The sequence below is a fragment of the Micromys minutus genome (assembly GCF_963924665.1).
Source record: "Micromys minutus genome assembly, chromosome: 19".
NCBI lineage: Eukaryota > Metazoa > Chordata > Mammalia > Rodentia > Muridae > Micromys > Micromys minutus.
In genome coordinates this window covers 7,759,881-7,786,673 of record NC_137954.1, presented here as the reverse complement: position 1 = coordinate 7,786,673, position 26,793 = coordinate 7,759,881, and the positions used below count along the sequence as shown (strand labels likewise).

At 38.7% G+C, this 26,793-nt stretch overlaps 1 protein-coding gene across 1 annotated transcript in view; it reads left to right on the top strand.

Annotated features, from left to right (window-relative positions):
• Positions 1–2,441: 2,441 nt before the first annotated feature.
• BOLL (boule homolog, RNA binding protein) overlaps positions 2,442–26,793 on the top strand; it is a gene marked incomplete at both ends in the record, with an annotated part of 76,955 nt that continues 52,603 nt past the window's right edge. The window contains 6 exons of the mRNA XM_080933406.1: positions 2,442–2,462; positions 4,942–5,085; positions 7,413–7,504; positions 16,225–16,279; positions 17,945–18,020; positions 24,708–24,835. Coding sequence (XP_080789532.1) covers positions 2,442–2,462; positions 4,942–5,085; positions 7,413–7,504; positions 16,225–16,279; positions 17,945–18,020; positions 24,708–24,835 — 516 coding nt within the window. The remainder of the gene's footprint in view (positions 2,463–4,941; positions 5,086–7,412; positions 7,505–16,224; positions 16,280–17,944; positions 18,021–24,707; positions 24,836–26,793) is intronic.

Below are 26,793 nucleotides of genomic sequence, written 5' to 3'. Positions count from 1 at the left end.
TTAGCTATAATTATCATTTGTACAAATTGGTCTTTTCTCCCCTTCTAGTTTATTTGCTTCAATGATGTCTTACATAACCCAGACTGGTCTCAAACTGTGGGCTCAAGTGATTCTCCTGCCTCAGCCTCACAAGCAACTGGGAAAACAGACACACCCTGCCATCTCTGGCCTCTTCTACAATCAGATGTCTTGAGGACTTGTTGAGGTTTGGTCTGTTGCTAGGTACTGTAATAGTAAATACTGGTCATAATTGCCTCAGGGACAAGAGATGCTATGTGAACTTGTTCCTTGATTTTAAACTACTGGTTGAATAAAGATGCAGACAGCCTATGGATGGGAAGAAGAGAGGTCGGAGGGTTTCAGTTCTTGGGCTTGGTGTTGGAGCAGGACCACGATGAGGAAGAAGAGAGAGAAGACAACATGAGGTAGGTGAGTCATGGAAACAGGGCCATGAGGGCTGGCGAGTTGGACTGAAGAGCTGTCCAGATGAAACATGGCAAGTTATAACTTGGGATGTTTGATAGGGAAGAAGATACTAATAGCTTACAGGGTAGATAACTGCCCAGCTCTAGTGCAGAAGGCTTATCATAAATATAAAGAGTTTGTGTCTTTTATTTGGGAACTGAATGGTCAAAGGCAGAGAAGAGATCCCGAATGAGTTTAAATATTTTTGCAACAAGGACTAATGTCTGAACTTTGCCTTCCAGCAGCTCATCCCATTGTGAGCAAAAGAACTCTTTGTCTACTAAGTTGGATCATATAATAGTGTGTGATCTGGCTAACGACTTTTTAAGTTCCTTTTGGATAAAAAGTAAAAGAGGAGCTGAACAGAGGGGTACAGCTATCTTCCCTAACGCTGACTCAGGCCTTGGGACAGTCCCTGTTCCCTCAAGTTTGTTCATTATGTCAGGCCAAATATTTCCTGTGACAAGTGCCCCTTCTAGAAGATACACCCTTCAAAAGCAACTATTTTTAGTAGAAGAAAAAGACTTCATCACAAAAGAGATTAGTATGATACTCAAATCCTTAGTTACAACTGGAGAGAATGCCCCAAAAATCAATTCTAGATTATGTATTTAAATCTGAATACACATCTGTGCATTCCCTTTTCACAGAAACTCAAACTTGAGAAAACGAGTTTAAGTTGTATACAGAGATGTTTGACAACTGCTAGGATGCTTTTTCTAAAGTTAACAAAAATTATTTCCCATCTTGTTTTTGGTAAATATGCTTTTAGATATTTATTTTTGATAACTAGCCTTTGGACATATTAATGTTAATATTGTTACTGCTTGCTGTGAGAACAGATTTTACAACACAAAATACACAAGTTCTCATCAATCTAAGTTTTAACAGTTGCTGATGCTAGCGGCTTAAAAATATAGCCAACCCTTCACGATGAAGATGAGGGGTTGCAGTGCTAGGGTTAAAGCTACAGCGTTAGACCTGGACCCATGTACTTATCCACCTATTCATATTAGAATGAGAAATGACCATAGAGCACTGCGCGGGAAACAAAATGTGTCCATGATGGATCGTCGCCTTTAATAATGACAGTCCTTATTACGTGAATTTGCCTATCAGAAATTACATAGTATTTAAGGGAGAAGGTACTTGCAAAGGAGGCTTTCAACAGGGATCCCAAAACTATGGGGCCAAGTCTAATGAGGCTGGTTCCCTTCCCTTAGGTCCGCTCCTATTTTTGTTTTGATGGGAGAGTGGGGGGGAGGCGGGAGACAAGATCTCGCTGTGTAGCCCTTAGACTACCCTTGAACTCACTATGTAAACCAAGCTGGCCCTGAACTCAGAAATCCTCCTGCCTCTGCCTCCCAAGTGCTGAGATCAGATGCATTAGGCAGGCTCCCTCCTGCTCTCAGGGGCTCAGGACAGTTAGCCTACCAGTAGTAATAGCCTCGACTGCGCTGCCCCATCCTCCCTGGCAGTGACAGCGACGGCGACAGGTGCTGTGACCAGAGGAGGTGTCCACCGCCTTCTGCCGAGTGGCGCCCGGACGGGATGCCGAGTTTGCGCCTGGAAACTGCCTTCCTGTCTTCGAACCAGCCTTCGGAAGTCCGCAGAGGCCACGCTTCCTCCGAGCGGCCGCCTCCGCTGACAGTGCGCGCCGTCTGTCCCTCCGTGCATCCATCGGTCTGTCCCTCCGCCGCCGCCCGCAGTCGCAGTGCGCGCCGTCCGAGCCGCCGCCCAGCGCCCCCCGGGACTTGCGCACAGCGCCCCCGCCGCCGCGCAGCCCGCCTCCCCCGCCCCCCACCGCAGGCCAGCTCGCCCGGCTCCGCTCCGAGACTGCGCCGCTGCAGACGCCGCCGCCGCCAGGGGGAGCGAGTCCCCGACGGGAGACGCGCCGGCTGGCTTCCTGAGAACGCGCCCTCCAACTTCGAGCTTCCCGCGCCTCCGGCCGCTCTCAAGGACGGTGGTGAAGAAAGATGGAGACCGAGTCCCGGGCGGTGAGTGCTGAGTGGACCCAGTGCGGCCCCGGCCCTTGACGGGCTGGAAGGGTGGGCTTTGGAGCCGAAAAGCCCTTGCTGTTTGGTTGGGAAGGAACGCGGTGCGAGAGAGCGGCGGGAGTCCCCGCTGAGGAGAGCAGGGGTACCCACGGGGTGTGTGAGCGGGGCGGGGGAGGGGGAGCTGGGCCTCAGTGGGCGGGTGGGCAGCGCGGGGAAACCGCCATGGGCCCTCCATGCCCTCAAGTTTTCCCGCCCGAACTGCGGCGCCCTCGACGCTCGCCCTTTCGGGACACATTCTCTCTGCCCGCGGCCACGAGTCGTGCGGCCGTCGTCGACGCCCCGGCCCGGGGAGGCCTGGAGCGCAGGAAGGCCTGGGCTACGCGCGCCGCCGGCTCAGGCCTGGGCCCCGGCCCTGGGGCCTACGGGCCCCAGCGCGGCCTGGTAACGTGCCGCAGCGCCCCGCCCCGAGCCGGGCCGACAGCCAATCAGCGTGCGCCACCGCAAGGCGGGGGGGGGGGCCGCTGAGCACGAGGCCGGCGGCGCGTGGTAGGTTCCGTTGAGGGGTTCCCGCCACCGCTGCTGGCGGCCTTGCCTGACAAAATTTCTCGCTGGCTGGCCTTCTTTTCCCTCCCGCACTTTGGTGGGGAGGGGGGGGACCCTCGTGTCAGTGCCCCAGTCCACGATGACCTGAGAGAACCCGAGGACGTGGTCAATTCGGCCATTTGCCCCATCGCCTCAGCCTGCTGGCCTCCGAGGGGAAGGAGCTCCGAGGCTGTGACTGCGACGGTTAGCCCACCTCTTGCTTTGTCTTTGCAAAGATGACCCGTCTCGGGGTCGAGGTTAAGTCCCAGAGAACGAGGCGCTGGGGCCGCTTTGCCACCGTGGAAGAGCATCTTAATAAACTCGTTAGTGGCCCAGCGCTACGGCGAGGCAGAGGACCCAGACTAACAATCCCGGGGCAGCCCCTAGCTCAGAAGCTTCCAGATGGTGGGCAGGGCAGGTTTCCTCTCTCGTCACATTCACGGCTAACTTCTAAGGAGCTTGAGGTCACCTCTGTCCGAGCCTTGTTGCCTCTAACTGTTAAACGTGTTCTAGAATTTTATTGCTACTTCGGTCCTTAACCCAAATGTCCAGCCAATACCAAGCAGCTCTCTCCTTAAACAATGATCTGTCTGATACAACACTTAACATATAGAAACACTATATGATGTTTCAGTTTTGTGAGTCCCAGCGAGGTTTTGGGGGTTTTTTTGGGGGGGGGTTGTTTTGTTTTGTTTTGTTTTGTTTTAAGATAGGCAAACTTCCTGTCCTCATGAATAGTGACAGGTAAATATGTAGTGTTTTGGAAAATGGTAATTAAGGAAAGAAGCCCTGTCATCCACACTAGGAGCCTTAAAAACAAGGACTCCGGTGAATTGTTTTAATTTTGTTTTCTTTGTCTCCGAGTGTGAGTGAGGTCTCTTAACTTGGGACCGATTCCACTCACCTCTCACAGGGAAAATAGAGTCTTCTTACTTGACTTCCTTTGTTTTTAGAGAATTTTAGGAAGAAATTTTTTATTAATTAACAAATTTTATACTAGAAATAAATGGGCACTGATACTGGTATGTTAAGCCTTCCAAATTATGAATTTGGAAGTATGAACATAATAGATATATCCCAATTTATTTTGTTTTGTTTTTCAAGATAGTGTTGGCTTGGCTGTCCAGGAATTCAATCTGTAGACCACAGATACATCTATAATTGAATTGTCTGTGAAGTCATTGGTACTAGGAAGAAAATACACCATGGGGCCTCTCAGGTGTTAAGAACACGATTTATACAATATGGGCTTGAGACTTAGGATTTCAGGTAGAAGGAATACACATTATAAGGAAATTGGAATATTTCTATGCTTGTGTATGCTAATTATTATTTTTAAAGTAATATTAATAAATGAGGAGCAGTTGCTCAGATTATCCAAGATACAGCAGTGTTTGATAATTCTCGAGGTTTGGACACTGCTTTTATTTTTATCACTATTCAGACATGATTAAAGAATGCTTTTTTTTTATCTGGATCCACTGTAATTACAATGACCTTGTCTAATGTTGATGCACTGTTAACAAGAGAACACCACTGCCTGAGCACCAGACAGACTGGACACCTGGACAATGGAGACAAAGCGTCTCCAGTCATCTGGGTCTCCCCCTCTGACTTCATGAAATTAGTATTCTTCCTTAGCAAATAGCTTATCTCATAATTAATGTAAGTATATTTGAGTAGTAAATTTAATAGTAAGAACTCTGAAAAGTGAAGTGCTTTGCTTTATTTTTTATTTCTCCCAAAAGCTATGAGCTCTGATTTTAAATTACAGTCTTCTTAATTTTGGAATAAAGTCAAGTCTAATATATGATATTTTGCCTAAATAACTGCTTTGATGGTCCTGCATTAAAACTTATACCCAGTGCTAAAAACGTAAAATGACTTTCTTTTCCAGCAAACAACAAATCAGACGCAAACAGATTCGCTATCTCCATCCCCTAATCCTGTGTCACCTGTGCCTTTGAATAACCCAACAAGCGGCCCAAGATTCGGAACCGTGATCCCTAACCGTATATTTGTAGGAGGAATTGACTTTAAGGTATCTGTCTGTGAGTGCAACAAGATGGAGAAGAAGAGTGCTCTGCTTCTCTTTACAATAGAATATTTCATTTTCAGCAAATATTTCCTTATACAACTATAAAATTATATTTGCATATTGGCTAACAAATAAATGGTTAATATACAAAATGGGTTTCACATTGTCTTGGTTTAAATACAAATAACACTTCATACTTCAGTTTTACTTTCCTATATGATGCTCCAATCACCTGGATATTATTTTGATTTTTAAATGAAAACTTAATATAAAGATTTTAGACTTGTAAAGCTCTGTATCTTTATCCTGACCTTTATTCTTGCATTCCTAACTAATGTCCTAGACTTTAATGTCTTACAAACAGCTTTCTTTGATAGGATTTGTAATGTGATCATTTGAAAGATTTGTGGTCCAGATAGAGAATCTGTTCAAAAGTGTGCTTAATCAACTTAGTCAGCCATTTCATGCTTCAGAAAAGCATAACTGAGATCATTTACAGGATTCTTATAGAAGAGATGTACAGCAAGGTTAGACATGGATGTTTTTCATCAAATACTCTACAGTGAGTTGAGGATAGAACTTGGTAATAGAGGCTTGCTTAGCTTATAGAAGCCCTAAGTTCCTTCTTCAGGTGCGCATGCACACACACACACACACACACACACACACACACACACGTGTGCACAAACACACACACACACACCCCACACACATACACACACTGCACACATACCTTTCAAATTGATTTATAAAAACATTTCTAAGTTTGCATGTCATAAATCATAGGGAGAGATACCTTTTGTAATAAAATGTGCCATTATTTGTGATTTTTGAAACAAATCTTATTTCTATATACTCTTATCACAATTTAGGTAAAGTTACTTGCTTTTCACTTATGAAAATGTTATACTTAGTATATTTGCTAAAATGGCAATCCTGAAATATGTGATGGTTTCACTATACATAAATATGCTTCATGAATACCTTTTGATAGATTTTTCTGTACCTATGGCAAATATGGGTTTCCTGCTTAGAATTCATTCATATTAAACATCTTAGAAAACTTTTAAAGTAAATATCCAATAAATACAAACATTTCATGTAAATCACTAAAGCACATCACACTAAAGCACAATGTGATTTTATATGCCATCTTTTCTGTACACCCATGGCATTAAGGTAACAGAAGACTTTCCCATGAGACATATCTTTTTCAAAACCACAAAAATAATAGCTATGAGGAAATAGTCCCCTATAGTAGCAAACAGTGTGAGACTTTTTAAACCTCTTGTTCTTAGAAGCCTATAAAACTATCTCTCTTAAAGTTAATTATCTTGACTTTCTCCTTAGGCTGAATTAGTAATTCTTCTTCCAAAGAATAGTTTGGATTAACTTGGTTTTAGATATATAGTAGCAGTTCTTATTCCATCACTGGTTCCTTTTTATATTCATTGGAAGGAAAGTAATTCACTTATTCTTGGGTGTAGTGTTGGTGGTCATTGTCCAATTTATCAGGCTTAAGGTCGCCATCCAAAATAACAAATAGTATATTTAAGTTAGTGTGGTAGCAGCTGAACTCAAAATGAGTGGTTATGCTTTAAGACATCTCTTGGTTCTATTTTTGTAAAACCTTAAAGTTACACTTAGAAACAAACAGTTACAACTGAACCCAAAACATAAAATTGTAAAGGTTTTACTGTAAGTGCTCTGGAAATTGCTGTTATTGTCTTATCTATTTCAGATATTGTAAGCATCTTGAACATTGTATGTTATTCTAATTTTACTGTATCATCATAATGTCTGTAGTTAGCTAAAATGTATGTTGCATACAGATAAAGTGTCTTGTAATTTGAAATAACAAGTCAGTTTGCAACTTGTTATGGCAAAATCGGGTATTTGGGAAATATATTCTTTTCCTGTCCCTCAGTCTTCAAGTGACTGGGTTGAGCTACTGGGTCCTAGTTCCACTGCAGTAACTGCTGTCCTCCTAACACTAGAGTCGGCAGTATACAGCCTAACGGAGTTTACTGTACGTAATCCGACTTAGCGCTCTTAAAGTTGCTGAAAGATTCCTTTACATAGTGAGCATTCTTGGTAGTTTTGGAATAATTTGTTTTAAAATGTTTTGACTTACATATAATCATTTAGCTACCTTCTACTACATAATCAAAGTACATACATTTTAGTAGCAATGGTTTACCTACATTTTTAATGATGATAGGTACTTTCCAGCTTGTTTTCTTTATTTTATGTCTCCATAATAAGCACCAGAGTTGTTTCACCTTTTATATTATTAAGTATTTCTTAATGTTTTCTTTTTATGTCATTAGACAAATGAAAATGATTTAAGAAAATTTTTCTCCCAATATGGGTCTGTAAAAGAAGTGAAGATTGTTAATGACAGAGCTGGAGTGTCCAAAGGGTTAGTATCATTGCACACAATAGATGAAATGATGACTGTATTCTGTTGGCTGAAGTTTTATACAATAATATACTTTGTCTTTATTTTTAGTAGAGAATTTTATGCCCTATTTTTCTCATACATTCTGTCCCCCTCTTCCCCTGCCTCATGTGTGTGTGAGGGGTGTGTGTGTGTGTGTGTGTGTGTGTGTGTGTGTGTGTGTGTGTGTGTGTTGGTGGAGTAAAGAGGGACTCTATAAAATTTGTTAGTCTAAAACCTTACCTTTGTATGGACCAGGAGACCATTCAAGATAATATGACAAGAATGTTGAGTAGCAAATATATATTAGCTAAGAAGTGGATACTTTTGGGATTGTATTTTTGTTTTCAACTATAAGAGAGTTTATTTGAAATTGCTGACCCCAAAGAATATCTTGTGGTTCAGAATCTAGTTCCGGAGCAAATAAGAAATACCATTCTAATAGGGATAATTACTTGTCAAATCAAGAATTGGGATGATTGGAAAGAGAATGGCTCCCATAGGCTCATATATTTGAATACTTGGTCACAAGAGAGTGGTACTGTATGGAAAGATTAGGAGATGTGCCCTTGTCAGAGGAAGTCTAGTACTGGGGCTTTTGAAAAGTCCGAACCCCAGGGCCAGTGTCTCCCTACTGTGTGTGGATCCAGATGTAGAATTCTCAGCTCCTCCTTCAGCACCATGTCTGCCTGCCCGTGCTTCCCACCATGATGACAGTAGACTAACCCTCTGAAACTGTCAGCAAGCCCCAATTAAATGCCCTCCATTATAAAAGTGCTTCTTCACAGCAAATAGAACAGTGACAAAGAAGTGAGTACCGGGGAGCAGGGTCTTGCTATGAGAAGTCTGACCATGCTGCTTGTCGGTGGAATGTATATGTTGGGGTTTTGGATTAGGAAAACACTTGAACACTTTAAGCAGGGCTAAATGGACCATACTAGTAGGAACATGGAAGACAATGATGCTAAGAGCAGTGTAGATTATAACCCCTGGCTCAAGAGGTGTCTGAGGGAAAAGAATATTTGTAAATTGCCTAGAGACCATTCTTGTGATATTTTGGCAAAGAAAGTGGTTGCTTTCTTCCCTTGTCATAAAATTTGTCTGAGTCAAAATTGAAGAGTTTTGGATTATTGGTGCTGACAGAGGAAATGGCAAGTTAAAGTGAACAAAGGGAATGGCGACATCGGGCCAAGATCCCACCAAGTTAAGCTGCCAACTTGTAGAAAGGAATTAAAGAGAAGCTTAAGCAATAAAGGAAACTGTGGACAACAAAGTGTTGGTATAAATGTACTTATACAAGAGGGCAGAGGCAGAGCTCAGCCTCGGCAAGCAACAGAGCCCGGCAAACTTCGTCCACATGGTTCGGGCTTTACAGTTAAAAATACAAGAAAAGGGTTGTAGTAGAAACCTATTGTATGTTGGAAGTGTGTGTTAGACTTTTTTATTTTATAGGGGATTACCTTAAGAGATTGCCTTGAGTATCAATAAAAAGGCTTTGAACTCCAGATTTTTAAATGATGTTGAGGCTGTGATAGATAAGCTGTGGGGACTTTTGAAGTTGGACATACTAGAGGAACAGAGACTACTCTAATGGCTGTTTTATTTTGCATAAATATGTATGAGTTTTTGTTTATTTTTAATGCAATTTAGTATTTTTACTTTGTTTTCAAAATGATTTCCTCTTTTATTCTCACATTTTATTTTGTTTGCACTTTTTCCTTTATTGCACACTCAGAATTAATATCTTGCTCTTCCCTCCCCACTTCCCAACATATTTCTGCATGCTTTTTCCTTTCATTTAACCTTGCCGCTCTTTTCTTTTCCCCTTTCCCAGCTTCCCATCATTTCAGTCATTTGCTATGTTTACTTTACCCTAGGTAGTTAACTCCATGGTTTATGCACTATTTTTGCCATGTTTGGATTTGTGGCTCCAGTGCTGTGTCGGTGTCAGTCGTTCCACACCTGCCATGGTTTAGTGCTCTATGGTCTACTAAAGCCGTTTGTGTCCCTTAGGGTACTAGTGGGATTGAGCCACAAAGAGAATGCTAGTTGCTAAGAGGGTTCCTCTTAAAAAACAGAAGAGATATCCATACCAGTCGATACATGACAAGAGACATGAGAAGGCAAGGGAACATCCATGGGATCATGACTCCTTAATTATTAAATCTAAATATAGTGACTAAAATACTGAACAAAGAATTCAAAACCTTCTTGTGAAATAACCAGTGGCTTCGAATTGTAATCAACAAGCAAATGACCTGCATACCAAAATCAGAAACAAACGTGAGGCAGGCTCCCAAAGCTGTGGTCAGTGGGAACAAACACGGTGTTCTGTTTTGTTGTCTCAAAACGCTGGGGAACACTACCACCACTGGACTACTAACCAGAGATCAAGTCAGTGAGGGGACTGAGAAATACACTGCTGAATGCAACACAGTTGTGCAAAGAATTTAGTCCAGTAGGTAACTAGTTCGAACTGCTAGGCAGTATGTTTCCAGGACTGATTTAATACTGTAAACTGAGATTGGCAGTATTCCTTTCCCATCAACACAAAACAGTACATGAAATATCACTATCACAGTAATGGAAAGAATTCAAAATTCATATTTCCAAAAAGAAAATATACCCAATGTGATTTATTGTACTTTTGTGTTTTTCCTGTTCCTGGGATTATTTTCAGTTTTTTTTGTTTGTTGTCTTTACTCTTGCAAAAATATTTTGTAGTGGGCTTTGCGTTAGTGTGTACTATGCTTGGCTAGGCTGTATAAGTGTTCTTTATGCTGCTCTACCCTTTTTATCATTTTGTGATTTTGAGTACAGTTATTACATTCAGCCTATACAATTCTCCTCTCATTCCTATATCTTTTTAATTTTTCTCTCTTCCCCATGCCCATTCTGTTTTTACTTACTCACTCTAACCTTCAAACTCTAAACTCTGAAAATTCCTCAACTTTACCTTCCCAGATATCTTTCCTACCTCAATTTTTTCCTCAATGTAATACTGATACCTGGTCTTACCCACCCTACAGTCACTCCACACTCAATCTCATATCCTGGTTGTATCATCCTAGTTTATTGATCCTCAACTAGTTCATACTGAAATTATAGTTAACTAACTAGTGTGATGTTTGTATTGTAGGCCAACCCAGCATTTGGGGTTGCTTCTGCAGCTAATACTGTGCTCCAGGACTAGTAAAGTACACAGCACACAGACTGAGGAGTTAACTCCTGAACTATGTACCTCAGTTCTACCAAATATAGCCCCCCTTAAATATTACAAATACTTAAAGACTACAGTGATAAAAATGAAAATAACCACTGATGCACAAGTCTTAGTGTGATAATGAAGAACATGAAGAACATACAATACTACACTCCAAAAAGTGACAATTCCATCACCAAATGAGGTGAAATTCAAGACAAGGAACAATAACAATGTTCAACAAAACAAGACAACATAAAAATAAACTCTTACCAAAGAGAATATAAACTGCTAAAATAAGAAAGTCAATACAGAATATGAGAGAGGAATTTACCAAAAAAAAAAAAAAAAAAAAAAAAAAACCCAAAAACTATGAAAACCTCAGTAAAATTTAAAAAACTCAAAAAAATAATAAATTAAAAAAATAAAAAAAGAAAACTCAGTAGGAAGCTTTATCAATAGAATGGATCAAATGAAACACAAGAGAAAAAATTAGAATTCTTATATCAACAAAGATAAAATAATAAAATATACATAGAACATGTGATTTCTATGTAACTAAATTTAAAATTTTACAAATGATCCAGATAGAAAACCTCCAAGCTAAGGGCATAAAAATATTTTTGGTAGAATCAAAGCAGCGAACTCCCCACATCTAGAGAAATAAATGACCACCTGTCTTAGTTTCTTTTCCTGTGAGTGATAAGATACCCTGACAAGAGAAAGTTTGTTTTGGTCATAGTTCAAGGTTACACTTACCATATCCAAGCTGGTTCCTCACAGGTATGTCTTGAGGCTGTCTCTAGACTGAGTTTATATTGTGTCAAGGTGACAACACTACCTGCATTCAAGAGGCACATAGAAACCAAAATGGACAGAAAAGTTCTTCATATTATGTTATAATTAAAACACTAGACATAGAGAATTAAAAAATACTGAAAGTCACAAGAGGAGATGCCAAGTCACATGTAAAGGCGAACTTCTCAGCATTGATTTCTCTGCAAAGCCTTTAAAGAGAAGATAGTATGGAATAGGGTATGTCAGACACTGAAAAGTTTGAAGATAATTCATATTTCAGAAGGAAGTAAGCATATCCATGATACTACAAGAAAAACTAAACCACACTAGAAGAGTGTTAAGAAATAAGAAGACCAAGCACTAGAAATTTGACCAGCAATAGGAATTAATACACTGTTTAATAGTAACACTGAAAATAAATGGACTAAATTCTATAATCAAAAGACACAGAGAAGTACATTAGATTAAAAACCAGAATCTATTGGTTGCCTACAAGATACACCCTATCATCTAAGACAGATGTAATCCAAGTGTAAGAGGGTGAAAAAAGGTTCTCTTAAGCAAGTGGAAATAGAAAGCAAACAGAGTTGCTATTCTGTATCTGAAGACTTCAAAATTAGAAGAGTCTTGGTTTGTTTTTTGTTTTTTTTTTGTTTTTTTTTTTTTTTTTTTTTTTTAAGTTCGTGGGCTCGAGAGATGACTCAGTGATTAAGAGCACCGATTGCTCTTCCAGAGGTCCTGAGCTCAAATCCCAGCAACCACATGGTGGCTCAAACCCTCTGTAATCAGATCTGATGCCCTCCTATGGTGTCTGAAGACAGCTACAGTGTACTTATATATAATAAATAAATAAATCTTTTTTTAAAATGTTCATGGGGCTGGAGAGATGGCTCAGTGATTAAGAGCACTGACTGCTCTTCCTCCAAAGGTCCTTAGTTCAATTCCCAGCAACCACATGGTGGCTCACAATCATCTGTAATGGGATCCGATGTCCTCTTCTGGTGTGTCTGAAGACAGCAACAGTGTACTCACATATATAAAATAAATAAATCTTTAAAAAGAAGTTCATGCTGATTAAAAAGCGAATCATCAAGAGAAAACATTCTAAACATATGCACCAACACTGAAGCACTTAATTTTGTAAGGCAAGAATTACCAGTGTACAAAGACACAGGCTAACCCTAACACATAATAGTGAGTCATTTCAATACTCTGGTCTCATTAATAAATCATTCTGACAGAAAATAGAGCAACATCTGAGTTAAATGGCATCATAAATCAGATTGACCTTGCATCTACAGAACATTCCGTTGAACCAGTACAGAACACACATTCTTCTGATTGGCTCACACAACTTTCTCTAAAATAGATCATGTAATAGGACACAAAGCAAGGCTTATCAAATAAAGGAAAATGAATTTTTGTGTGTGTGTTCTGAGCATGGTGGAATAAAGTTAGAAATAAACAGTTTAGAACATAAAGACATTTTATACAATGATGATTGGGTCATCAAAAATTAAGGAAATTTATAAATTTTAATAATTATAAGCATGAAATAACATATTCAAACCTAAGAAATAGGATGAAATCATAAAGAGGGAAATTTATAGCTGAAAATATGAGCATTTAGAGTCAGACTTCAGGTAAATAGTAATATAGCTTGTAGCCAGGGGAAAGAATAAGAACAAAAAAAAAGTCATTAGAAGCAAAAATCAAGATCAAGACAGAAATTAATAAAATGGAAATGGGGGAAAGAACCAACAACAGTGTTTTGGAAAGAAGATCCATAGCTCTTAGCCAAACTAACAAAAGAGAAACAAAGACCCAAATTGATAAAGTTAGATTTAAAGTGGAAGAGATTGGTCCTTTCACAGCTAGGAAATACAATATCTGTGGTCACCCCAACGTCGCCCCACTTTTAGTTCAGGAAATGGATTGATCTCTAGCAACAGTAAATCATATGCAATAAGAATAACTAGGAGAACTATCAAGGGGCATGTCAGTAATCATGGTTCCGACCAAGTGGAATGCTGTTGCAGAATGGAGGCGAATGATTGGCCCAGTAGACCCGCAAGAAGCAAAACTGCTGTCCCCAGATTCCCTCCGAGCCAAATATGGAGTAGACATTTTGAGAAATGCTGTCCATGGGGCATCTAACATGTCTGAAGCAGCCGTCAGCATTAGTAATGTGTTCACAGAGTGGAAACCTAAGGACTAGGACAAATACTAGTGTGCTCAGGGAGGTAATGAGGTTTTCATCAACAAAAGCACAAGGCACAACTTTCTATGAAGAGTAAGAACAAGAATGTCTCCAAGAAAAGCGCACATTGAAAGGACAACTTGCATGGCTACGCATGGTGACAATAAAAACTGTAACCCCCCACCAAAAAAAAGGAAGAGATTGAAACATAATCAATGAATTTCAGAAATTTTCAGCCATTTCAGGACAGTTTTAAGGCTTATATTCCACTAAATTGGAAAAGTGAACGAAATGATAAATTTGTAGACAACACAACAAAGAGAATATTTAGGAAAAGAATAAGCCAGTGTGTAACAGCAACAATGAGATACAGAAACAACAACGAAGAAACTAAGACTGAACTGGTTTGTAAGAGAAGATGAGAGTGGGGATGGAGAGCTCAGTCAACACTTGCTGCTAGTTCAGGAACTCCCAGTTTCTCTACCACCACCACCTGTAACTAGTTCCAAAGGAGCTCACACCCTCTTCTAGCCTTGAACACTAAGCGCAGGAGTGCACATTCAAAGCTTCATGTGCATAAATTAAAATAAAAAGGTAACCCCTAACGATAAAACATCTTAATAATATAAGGCCAGAAACTAAATCCAATAGAAACATTCCAAGGTATTGGCATAGGCAGGCACACCAACAATTAACACTGGTATTTCATTAAATCCAAAAGCTGTACAGCAAAGGAAACAAGTCAAGGAATAGCCTGGAGAATAAGAGAAAATCTGCTAACTATACGTCAGACAGGACTATTATCTAGAATATACAAAAACATTTCAACTAAACAGCCAAAACAGCAATCCAACTAATGAAATGAGAAGACAGTGTTCAAAACCAAATTACAATTGGCCAATAAATGTGTAGGAAAATATTTAACCTTGTGTCATCAGAAAAATACAAATAAAAACTACATTGAGATTCTATCTTGTGCCGGTCAGAATGGCAGTCACCGATAAAACAAATCCTGGCAATGATGCAGAAAGAACACAATCCTTACATACTGTGAGTAGATAAAATGTAGTTCATGTATAAAACCATAAAGAATGAAGCCATGTTATTTGTTGGAAAGTGAATGGAACTGGAAATATGTTCAGCAAATTAAGTCAGTATTAATGCAGATACCATATGCTTTCTTTCAAGCATGAGCCCTAGACTTCATAGATCTAATAAGACTCTGGTATGAGGACAAAAGCAGACATAAAGACTAAAGGACTAGAAGACCCAGAAATAAGCCCACACAGATGCATGATTCTCAGCAAAGATCCCAAAAACTATACACTGGAAAAAAGACAGATTTCATGTACAAATAATATTTGGACGAACAGGGAAGAAAAATTTGTTTCTTTCAAAGTAAAAGTTACTTCGGTGTTAGTGATATAGCCAGGAAGTAGAACACTTGCTGAGAGTGCATGAGGACCTTTCTTACCCAGCACCAAAGTAAACAATAAACAGGAAGAAATACTATGATACGGTAGTTTTGAGTTGTAAAATGATAATTTTGATATTTAGCATTATTAACAGGAGTTTACAGTCTAAACAGCACTCAGACCCGGTAGCTGTGTTTTATTTCTTTTTTTCTAGACTTTAGCTTTTGGACATAACATACATCATACATGTATCTGTTATTTTTTTCCTCCTTTTTTTAACCTTTGTAAACAGTCTTGCTGTATATTGTAGGCTGAGCAAGAACTCAATTCTTTTCCTATGCTTCCTCATTGCTGGGGTTATTTGCATGTCAAAATTAAATACAAGACATTGTTTTAAATCTAGTTTGTATTTTTATTGCTGTTGCTTGGATAATATACTAGTTGTAGTAGTATTGTTTTTATTGTAACAATAATTAAATATTAAGTGGTGTATTTGTAAAATCTATACAAGTATTAGAAATTCTGTATTAAAATACTTTATTTTGACATTTTTCTACTTTGATTACTCTAAGGCAAAATTTGTGGGTTTTATAAGTTGTTTGTTTTGTTTTTTAAGGATATTACAGGGCTAAAGATGTATGCAGTGGTAAGCACTTGCCTTGTATGCACAAGGCCTTGGTTTTCCTCCACAACCTGGAGGGGGGAAGAAAGAAATCAAGAGTATTTATTGTTCTGGACTAAAATCTGTCATAGCCCAGTCTTTAACCCAGAACATAAATCTCTCATGTGCTCGAATCTTAGTGCTAAACTGTTTGAAGGCTCCTGAGTTCTTTATCCCTTCAGTCCTTCACTTTAAAAAGCAAGTATGACAGTATTAATCTATTTCCATGCTGGTACAGCACACAGAAGGGCTTATTTCTACAGTGGCCAGTATTTTAGAAGTAAAAATGTCAATACAGGTTTAGGCATATAGTTTAGTGGTTTGAAAAAAAAAAAAAAAACTTGTATATCCTAGGTTCGATCCCCAGAACTGCAAAATAAAATTTAATGTGCTAAGAAAATGGTAATAATTAATGCATTTATTTAGGTATGGTTTCATCACTTTTGAAACTCAAGAAGATGCACAAAAAATCTTACAAGAGGTAAGTTCTTTCAATGTATTTAATTTGTGGTTTGGAATGTATTTCTTTGAAACTAATCCTTTTTGGTAGTATAATGGTATAGTACAAGTGCAGTGATCCATTTATATACAGGTATTTGTGAATATATATGTATGTATATGTGTATGTGTTTATATATATCTTAAGATTGCCATTGACCTCTAAGAAACAGTCTGAAGTCATTCCAAGTCATTACGTGAGGATGGCTATTAAGATATGGTGTGTTTTGATTTATTTGCCTAAACTAGTAATTAGAATAAGATGACCTGAGATTATTTCCTTCCTTTGAAACACTTTACATATTCCAAGAACTTTCGTTAATAAAAATGACTATAGCCTGTAGTTTATTTTAATAGCTTTTAACTTGAAACAAGTATAACACTTAACTCTTTTAGAAGAAAGTAGTTTAATTATACATTATTAAGATCATACATAGTTAATTCTTATCCATAATTGTTTTATATTCTATAAAGTCATCATAAATACTGAATTAGTGAATACTGAACTTCTGGTGGTCCTAGTTGAAGAAGGTACCAAAAGTCCTCTAGTCACATTTTTGCCACCAGTAAATGAACATAGAACCTGGCTTTATGTGTTTTTACTTAAAGAAATTGTGTTAGCAATAATTTGTATCATCACAAAGACCTGAGAGAGACTATTTAAAAGTGGAAAGATTATTTTAGCTCGTGGCTTCATAGGTTTCAGCTCATAGCTGGCTGGTTCTATTGCTCGGGTCTTTGGCAAGGCAGAACATTCCTGGTTAGTGAGTGGTGAGGAAGCAGAGAACGGCTAAGGAACAGATCAGTGACAAGCTGTAGCTCTCAAGAGCATATTCCTATGACTTGTTTCCTCCGTCTAAGCTCTACCTTGAAATTTTCCATCATTTCCAGTAATGCTATCAAATTATTAACTTATAAGTACTGTTAAGTCAGACCCCTTATCATCTGATCACATTGAATCATTAACATGAGAATTATAAGCATGTCAACATGTTTTCTCCATAAAGTTTATAACAGCTTTCTTGTGCTTAGGAACACGAGCTAGTGGTTCAAGACCTGGAAGCTATTTTATTCTTTTAGAAAGCACATATGCGAAAAGAATATGTAAAAGGACATTTAATTATAATATCATAGCTGGAACAGGAATAGAATCATCACTTTGCCTGTAAGATCACATTTTCTGCACACATCTACTAATAACCTTGAAATGACTACAAATAGTGGTTCAGAAACTGCAAATACATTTTAGAGAATATGTAAGTTGCAAATACACAGTCAGCAAGTAATGGTGAATGCTGCACCACCTGGATTGACAGATGCAGAACCAAGATAAGGTAGAATATTGGAACCCAGGAACCATCTTCTTTAGACTTGGGATGTAGCTCAATTTGTAGCATATTGATTCCCAATACCACACAAACAGGCAATGTGGTACATGCCTACAGTCACAGCACTTAAGAGGTGCAGGGAAAAGGAACAGAAGTTTATGGTCATCCGAGAGCATATCAGCCGTCCTGCAATCCATAAAACATTATATTTTAAAAGAAGAAGAAAAAGTTACACAATGTCTGCTAATTCATACTGGGTTTTGCCACTGACTTTTACAAATTATTGTGTCAAAATGACGGATTTCTTTCCTTTATTTTAGGCTGAAAAGCTTAATTATAAGGATAAGAAACTCAACATTGGTCCAGCAATAAGAAAACAACAAGTAGGGATTCCTCGTATGTATTGAGAACTAATGAATTTTTAATATTTTGCATAGTTCTTTGTGAAATATTAGAGTTGTGTAGACCTTTTACTAAAATATTTTCTTTGTAATAAATTTATTTTAGCAAATTTTGTGTTCATATAAATATTTTACCCAAATTAAAGTATCTTAGTTTGAGAGTATGGGGGAAATACTCCTGAACAATACTAAGTATATTCTATTAACAACATTTTAGAAGAAAATCTTTTATTTTTAACTAGCATATAAAGTACTGTGTATTATGATAGCATTTTGTCTTAGTCAGGTTTCTATTCCTGCACAAACATCATGCCCAAGAAGCAAGTTGGGGAGGAAAGGGAGCTGATGCAGAGGTCATGGAGGGATGTTGCTTACTGGCTTGCTTCCCCTGGCTTGTCCAGCTTTATTTCTTTTAGAACCCAGGACTACCAGCCCAGAGATGGCTCCACCCACAAGGGACCCTCCCCCCTTGATCACTAGTTGAGAAAATGCCTTACAGCTGGATCTCATGGAGACATTTCCTCAACTGAGGCTCCTTTCTCTGTGATAACTCCAACTGTGTCAGGTTGACACAAACCCAGCCAGTACATATTTTCTTTTTGTTGAAAATTCATATAGTATATTCTGATCATTTTTTACCCTCCTCTACCCAGATCTTCCCTATCCATCCATCCATCTATCCAGCGCCACACCTCATATCTATCTCCTGTCTGTCTGTCTGTCTGTCTGTCTCTCTCTCTCTCTCTCTATCTCTTTCACACACACACACACAGAGAGAGAGAGAGAAGGACAAATAAAAACAGTTTTAAAGCATTATTTTTAAAAAGTGAAAAAGCACCAGACAAACAAATAAAACTCATAAAAACAGAGTCAGAAACCATAATATATAAGCAAAAGACAAGATTTTTTAATGCTCCAATAAATTAATTTAAGACCAAAAACATCTACAAAATAGCATTGAGTTCATTTTGTATTGGCTATCTACTTCTGGACATGAGGCCTACTCAGTGAAACTCCACTGGGAAAAACAAACTCTTTGTAAGCAATTGTCAGTTGCAAATAGCTTCTGGTTAGGGTGGGAGCTCATGTCTACTTCCTCCCTTGTTCTTTTGTTTTTGTTTTGGGGTTTTGGGGTTTTTTTTTTTTTTTTTTTTTTTTTTTTTTTTTGGATACTCTATTTACATTTCAAATGTTTTCCCCTTTCCCAGTTTCCCCCCTGCAAGCCCCCCATCCTCTCCCCCCTTACCCCACTTCTATAAGGATGCTCCCCCTCCACCCACCCACTCCCACCTCACCTCCCTAGCATTCCTCTACACTGGGGCATGAAGCCTTCACAGGACCAAGGACCAATCCCCTCCCACTAATGCCAGATTAACCCCTTCAGCTCCTTCAATTCTTCCCTTTATTTCTCCATTGGAGTCCCTGTGAGGAGTCCAGTGGTTGGCTTCAAGCATCTGCATCTCTATTGGTCAGTATCTGACAGAGCCTCTCAGGAGACAGATACATCAGGCTCCTGTCAACAAGCACTTAGCATCAGCAATAGTGTCTGGGTTTGATGTCTGTATGTAGAATGGATCCCTAGGTGGGGCAGTCTCTGGATGGCCTTTCCTTTAGTCTCTGCTGCTCTACTCTTTGTCCCTGTAATTCCTTTAGACAGGAGCAATTCTGGGTTAAAAATTTGGAGATGGGTGGGGTGGCTCCATCCCTCAACGAAGGGCTTTAGGGCCGTGCCTAACCTCTGAAGATGGTCTTAATATGTTCTCCCTCCCCTTTGTAGGGTATTTCAGCAAATGTCATCTCTATAGGGGTCTTAGGAGGCTCCTGATTTCCTGGCATTTGGGACTTTCTGCTTACTACCCCCAATTATGGGGACCCCTTCTTACTTGAACCTGTGCAGGCCTTGCGCATGCTACTATTGTCTCTGTGGATTCATATGTAGGTCAGTCTTGTGTCTAACACTGTTTCCTTGGTGTCAATTCATCCCACCTGTCTCTCTGAATCTTTCTGCTGGTTGAGCCCTGATGTCAGGGGAGGGGGAGTTGATAGAGACATCCATTTAAGATGTTCTGTCACTCTGTTCATTATCCAGTTGCAGGTTTCTGGATTATTTCCCATCTCCTGCAGGAGGAATGAACACTTCTGATGATGACTGAGTGAGGAACTGGATTGACAGCTATAGGAGAATGTCATTAGGAGTCAAGAGTAGCATTTGGTTTTTCCTCAGCAATGTCAGGCATGGGTTCCATTTCAGTGAAGGACCCTTAAATATTGTCAGACAGTGGTTGGTTATTCTCACAGCATTGGTGCCACTGCCATGCCAGTTCATCCTGCAGACAGTTAACTGTTGTAGACAGCGGGATTTCTTGCTAGGCTAGCATAGAGTACCTTCCAGTACTTCAAACACCAGTCAGTAGTGGGAAAGGTTCTGCTTAGACACCAGCTCAACTCTTCCATGTTCAATAAAATATTTAAATGTTGTATTCAGAAGTAGGAACTTACCAGCAATTTTTAGGAGTAACCAATAACCTTGGCAATAGCTTGGGTTGTTCAAGGGTATCCATGGAGCCCCTTTGGCCAACAACCCAGTTAGATGTAGCCCATTTTTGGCCCTGCAGATTTTATTTGATGGCTAGTGATCTTTAGTTGGGACATCATCTCCCCCATTCTCTGGTAACTTCATTTAGATTTCTTGTATAAATATATTTTAAGAAGCTTTTATAATAGTAGGTTTACCTGTGATCCCCTCAAATGGCCTTTAGTGTTACTTGTCCCCCTCCTACTGTCTTCCTTAACCAACTCTTTCCAACCTCTCTCTTTAATCCTCCCATTTCAGTCTCTCCCCATATCCCCATCTCTCCATAACTATATAGTCTATCTCCCTAGGAGGATCTTCCAACACGCCCTGTACCCCATACATTACCCAAAACCTAAGCATGATTATACAGATTGTAGCATTTTAAAATCTTAAAAGCTAACATCCACATACAAGAGAATACATACTATGTTTGTCTTTGGGGGATCTGGGTTACCTTACTCAGGATGATTTTTTTTTTTCTGCAAAGTCATGATTTTTTTAACTTACAAATGTCATGATTTTTTAATATGTATAATAACCTGTTGTGTACTTGTAACCACATTTTCTTTATCCATTTATTTGTTGGTGGATGACAACTAGACTCTTTCCAATTCTAGCTATTATGAATATAGCAGCAGTGACCATGTATGAGCTAATGTCTCTGCAGTAGGACATAGGGTCCTGCAGGTATGCACCCAACAGTAGTATAGTGGGATCCTAAGATAGATCTATGCCCAACTTCCTGAGAACCCACCATTATGATTTTCTATGTAACTTTGCATTCCCACTAGAAATGGATGACTGTTCCTTTTACTCCACATCCTCACAGCATGAGCTATCAATTATTTCTCTTAGCCTTTCTGATAGGTGTAAAATGAAATCCCAAATTTTGATTTGCATTTTCCTGATGACTGAGGATGTTGAACATCTAAGTGTTTTTCAGTCATTTGTGTGTTATTGTTTGAGAATTCTATTTAGTTCTGAACCCCATTTTTTTTAATTGACTGTTTTCTTGGTATCCAGTTTTTTTTTTAGTTCTTTATATATTTTAGATATTAAACCTCTATGTGATAACATTTTCAAACATAATGCTTACTCATCCTCCTCTGAACCTTCTGTTTCTCCCACATGTCTCTGCTGTCTCCCATTTTCTACCCCCAGAAACATCTTAGCCGTTTTCATATTATATGTTCCTGGTCCTGGGTTCTCAGGACTTTTTTTCCTTTCTCACAGACCCTTTCTGTTCAGATGTCCCACATGCACACACACCACAGCTAAACATTTAAAGCTGGAAGAAGCGAGAGAACAACCATTATCTGTCTTTCTGAGTCTAGTTTGTCTAACGAGTATAGCATTTTCCATGTTTCATATATTTTCCTGAATTTTCCATAATTTCATTTTCTTTATAGCTGAATAAAATTCTCCTGTGTATTTGTACCCACATTTCACTGTCCATTCATCTGTTGATAGATGTCTAAGCTGATCCCTTTGCCTTGCTATTGTAAATAGAACAGCAGTAAAGACCCAGCTATGTCATCTTGAAAATACATTCAAGGGGGGGGGGGAATCATTTAAAATAGCTAAAGAAATGTAGAATTACCTATTTAAATGGTTTATCATTCAACACTTGGCAGAATGCTCCTGTAGTCTCAGAGCTGGTGAGGAGATGTCAGGAAATCCGTGGGGCTTGCAGGCAGTGAGCTCCATGTTTGTGAGAGACTCACTAAGATTAAAGTGGAGAGGGATTGAGAGAGAACTTGATATCAGCCTTTGGCCCCTGTATGTAACTTCATGCAATATACACACACACACACAGAAAGAGAGAGAGAGAGAGAGAGAGAGAGAGAGAGAGAGAGAGAGAGAGAGATTGTAATAAATATAGCAGGATTCTGAATATTTTCAGAATATTGTTTGCTTAAGAGTTTAACTATAATAAATGTATTAAAAGTTCTTTGGCCCATTGTCTGCTAGTTGCTCTCAAATATACAAATAGCTTATTTAGAAGTATTGAACAAAAGAGCCAACCAGTATTACAGATTTTTGTTTGTTTCGTAAAATCTTTATAGTAGCTAGAGGCGTGTTAGCGTTATTTTTATAATATACTTATCCAAGTAAGAAATGCAAAGTCATAACACACTGTCACTGTGATTCCACGGGTGTTCAGAAGTCTTAGTTTATGGAAAATCTCCATGGACAGTTTGACTGCTGTTTCTTAGTGTCAGTTGTTTGTTTATTTCATAAACGTTTCCCCAAAATGACAGTTGTTTGAACTAAACTGCCTCTGTAAGAACACCACCATGTTGGTCCTGCCCCTGTCACCTAGGGTGACACCCTGTGCTCTAGCAGATGAGAACACTAGCCTTCACTGCAGCACTGCCGGACTCCAAAGCTATTTTCATTTTCTCTTATTTATACAATTATAAATATGCATAACTTAGTTTTTCTCAAAATTCTCTTTTCTTTCTCATTTTACTACCAGTCTACCTTTTCCAGCAGTCTAGTCTATGTTCCTCCATTACTGGGAAACTCTACTAATAAGTCTCTGTGTGCCGTCCACTGCTAACTGAACATTCATAAAGCAGTCAGCACAGTGTATAAGAAACACACATCAGCTTGCATCATCTTTTGCTCAGCTCATCTTAACTACTCTTCCCAGGTCTTTTGTGCTAGTGCCAAAAGCCTCCTCAATCCCAGAACATATCATACTTTCCAAGACTTAGTGATGTACACACTACTGTTTCCTTTACCTAGAGTACTTGCAAACTAGGCGGTCGCCATAGATGTTGGAAGGTTAAGAAGCACTGGCATAATGGGATGATACAGTCAATGGGCTAGTGTAGTTTAGGACATGTGACTTCTGTGTATGTAGTGTGCATGTGTATGCTTGCCTTTGTGTAAACAGATGTTCATACATGTGTGAGGTTAGAAGTTGACCTCAAATATTCTCCCCTTTTGCTATCTACCCTATTTTTTGAGACAGAAGTGTCTCATTAAAACTGGTACTCGATAATTGGCTAAACTGGGCATCTAGAAAGCTCTTGGCTCTCTGCCTGTCTCCATCCCCTCCCTGCTCACTCCTCAGGACTGGGGTTACAGCTGTATATGGCCATTCATGGCTTTGTATGGATGGGGATCTGAACTTAAGTCCCAGATCTTCATGTTTGTGCTTCACTGGCCTTTGCATGACCTTTAAAGTCTCAATGACAAAATGAGAGTCTGTCTGTCTTCTCTTTGCTTTCTCTTCCTCCCTCCTTCCCTTCTCCCCTCCTCACACACATACTCTGTATGTGAGCGTGCATGCGTATCCTGAACTAGAAAAAGAAACTAGAACATCTGCATCAAGAACTATAGTCGTGACTATAATAGCAAACGTTATAACTAAAGGGAAAGTAGGGACAAAAGACACTCAACATGAATCAGTGATGCTGGGAATGAACCCAAAGAATTTGTAAAGTGAACCCAAAGTACCTTTAGGAAAATAGAATCTTTCCAACTTCATGGTCGCCATCATCTTTGAACTTTTATAAATAAGTCCAGCTAAGAATTTAAGAACTTCACTATAACGTGTAGTTTTCAGGTTCTTTAAATTAAATAATTGAGGGGTCTAGAGAGATGGCTCAGAGATTAAGAACATTGCTGCTCTTCCAGAGGAACTGTGCAGCTACCAGCAATCACATGGTTGCTCACAACTGCCTGTAACTCTAGTTCTAGGGGATCTGACATCCTTGCACAGATACACACCAATCAGTGCTCAGAAATAAAAAGTATTTAAATTTTATAATTTATATTTATAAAAATAAAAATGTAGTCAATAAGAATAATATCAATTGTTTCATTAGACTGGTATTAGAATCTGAATTGGAGGATTTTTAATATTCACTTACCTTGTTTTTTACTTAATCCTTATAATTTCATAAAAGCTCTGAGGTACTAATTTTTAAAAATAAGTTTTTTCAAAGGTGTTGCAATACATAGAATTTAAAATATTTTACTTTTTACTGTAGCAATGTTGAAACCTTGAAATATTTTTCCAAAATGTGTTCAGAATTACATGTTCATAAAATTAAATCCAGCATTTCCGTTTTTACCCTTTACTACTTGCTCTAGGTCCTAGTATAATGCCAGCTGCTGGGACAATGTATCTGACCACTTCCACTGGGTACCCTTACACTTACCACAATGGCGTTGCTTACTTTCATACTCCAGAAGTAACTTCCGTCCCACCATCTTGGCCTGTAAGTGATTTATTTTCATCTTAGAAGACTTTCTACCAAATATTTTAAGGTGCCTTTATTCTTGTGTATTTATAAACTTTATAACATTCATTTATTGTGTGTGTCAACAATGAATGTGGAGGTCAGAGTACAATTTGCAAGTGTTGGTTTTCTCCTTCCGCCATTGGGCCTATGAGCCTTTATCCACTAAGCCACCTCACTGGCCCTGATTCTGAAATATTTAAAACACAAGCAAATAAGTATATCTATGTCACTTCTACCCAAACTCAACAAATATTAACACTTTGCAATATTAGTTGAAGTTCTTTTAAAATAAGAAATAAAATAAGTCAAAATCGTGTAAAGTTTTCTTATTTCCATTCTTCTACTGTTTCTTCTTCAGAATTTCTTCTTCATTTTGTATGTTCTTATTACAAATATATCTGCCAGTAAGCAACATAGGTAATTCCTTGGGTAGTCCTTAAACACTGTATAAATAATCTTTATTTTAACCTGGATATTATATTTTGAGAGTTAAACTATTGGTCCTTTAAATACTGTATTAACCCTTACGTATCTTTACACTTATTTTAATATTTTATAATACTCAATTTTTCAGTATATAATCATGTTTTTATTCCTCAGGTCATAGACATTTTTAACTTTTTCTACAATCAAGGTTATATGTAACAGCCAGATCTTGTATGTAAGCTCTTGTAGGACAATGGTTTTCAAAGTTTTTGCTTACATCCCTAGAGTACTTATGAAAATTATGAATATATTCATTTTATATTTAGATGTCACAGATATGTCATATATTTTAGACATGCTAGAAATATATCTCTATCAGTACTGCGTACCTGTATATTTGCCTTTCTTTTAATAACTGAAAATATCCATTTAACAGTTTAGTTAATTAAGTTAACAAAACTAGTTGCCAAATGAACTAAAGGAAACACTATTAGAATATTCTGACTTTATTGTTAAACTCAGTATATGAATTAATATGTACCCATGGATCCATATATTAATTTGTTCTTTGGATGAAATAAGGTACAATGTTACCTTTAATATTTGTGATACAAGCTCATTTTGCTTTGTTTCTTCTTATTTTTCATGACATTAACTTCTTTGTATATTTCATGCCTGGATTATTTTTCACCCCAAAGCAAAGCATTATAGCAAGATCTCTAGTGATTAAGAGGCATGCGTTTTAAAGGAAAGACTGATGACGATACTGTAGAAGACATTTCATCTCAATCGGGAGTTCTAGCTGCGTCTGATCTTCATGTTGTATGTTCTTATTACAAATGTATCTGCCAGTAACAACCCAGATGAAAGACACATTTTTAATTTAAGTTTATTTTTTTAATTGGGCAGTTTTTTATTTTCCTTTACAATCTAATAAATACTTCTTGATGACTGCACACGGGGTAAGGCTGTCTGGTAGTTCAGAAAGATAGAAGTGACGGTGTTTTCCTGACAGTGTGCAGTCTTGGGTAGTGACTCTGCTGGTCTTCTTGTGGAATTCCTATCCTCTTCAGAGCCCACAATCTTCCCTCCTGTTCTTCTACAAGAGTCCCCAAGCTCCATCCACTGACTGTCTGTCTGAGTCAGTGCTGGGTGGAGCCTCACAGAGAACAACATACTCCTGTCTGCAAGCCTAACCGAGTATAGTTAATGCTTCCCATGGGATGGGTCTCAAGTTGGGCCAGTTATTGGTTGGTCATTCCCTCAGTCTCTGCTCCCTCCTCATGCCTGCATTTCTTGTAGACAGGATATATTTTGGGTTGAAAGTTTTGTGGGTGGGTTGGTGTCTCTGTTGCTCCACTGGGTCTCCTGCTTGGCTACAGGAGGTATCCTCTTCAGGGTCTATATCCCCAGAATAGTGAGGCACAGCTAAAATCTCAAAATAAAAAAAAAGAAAGAAAAAGAAAAAGACCAAACTTTGGGGTTAGAGAGGTGAATCGATGGGGTTA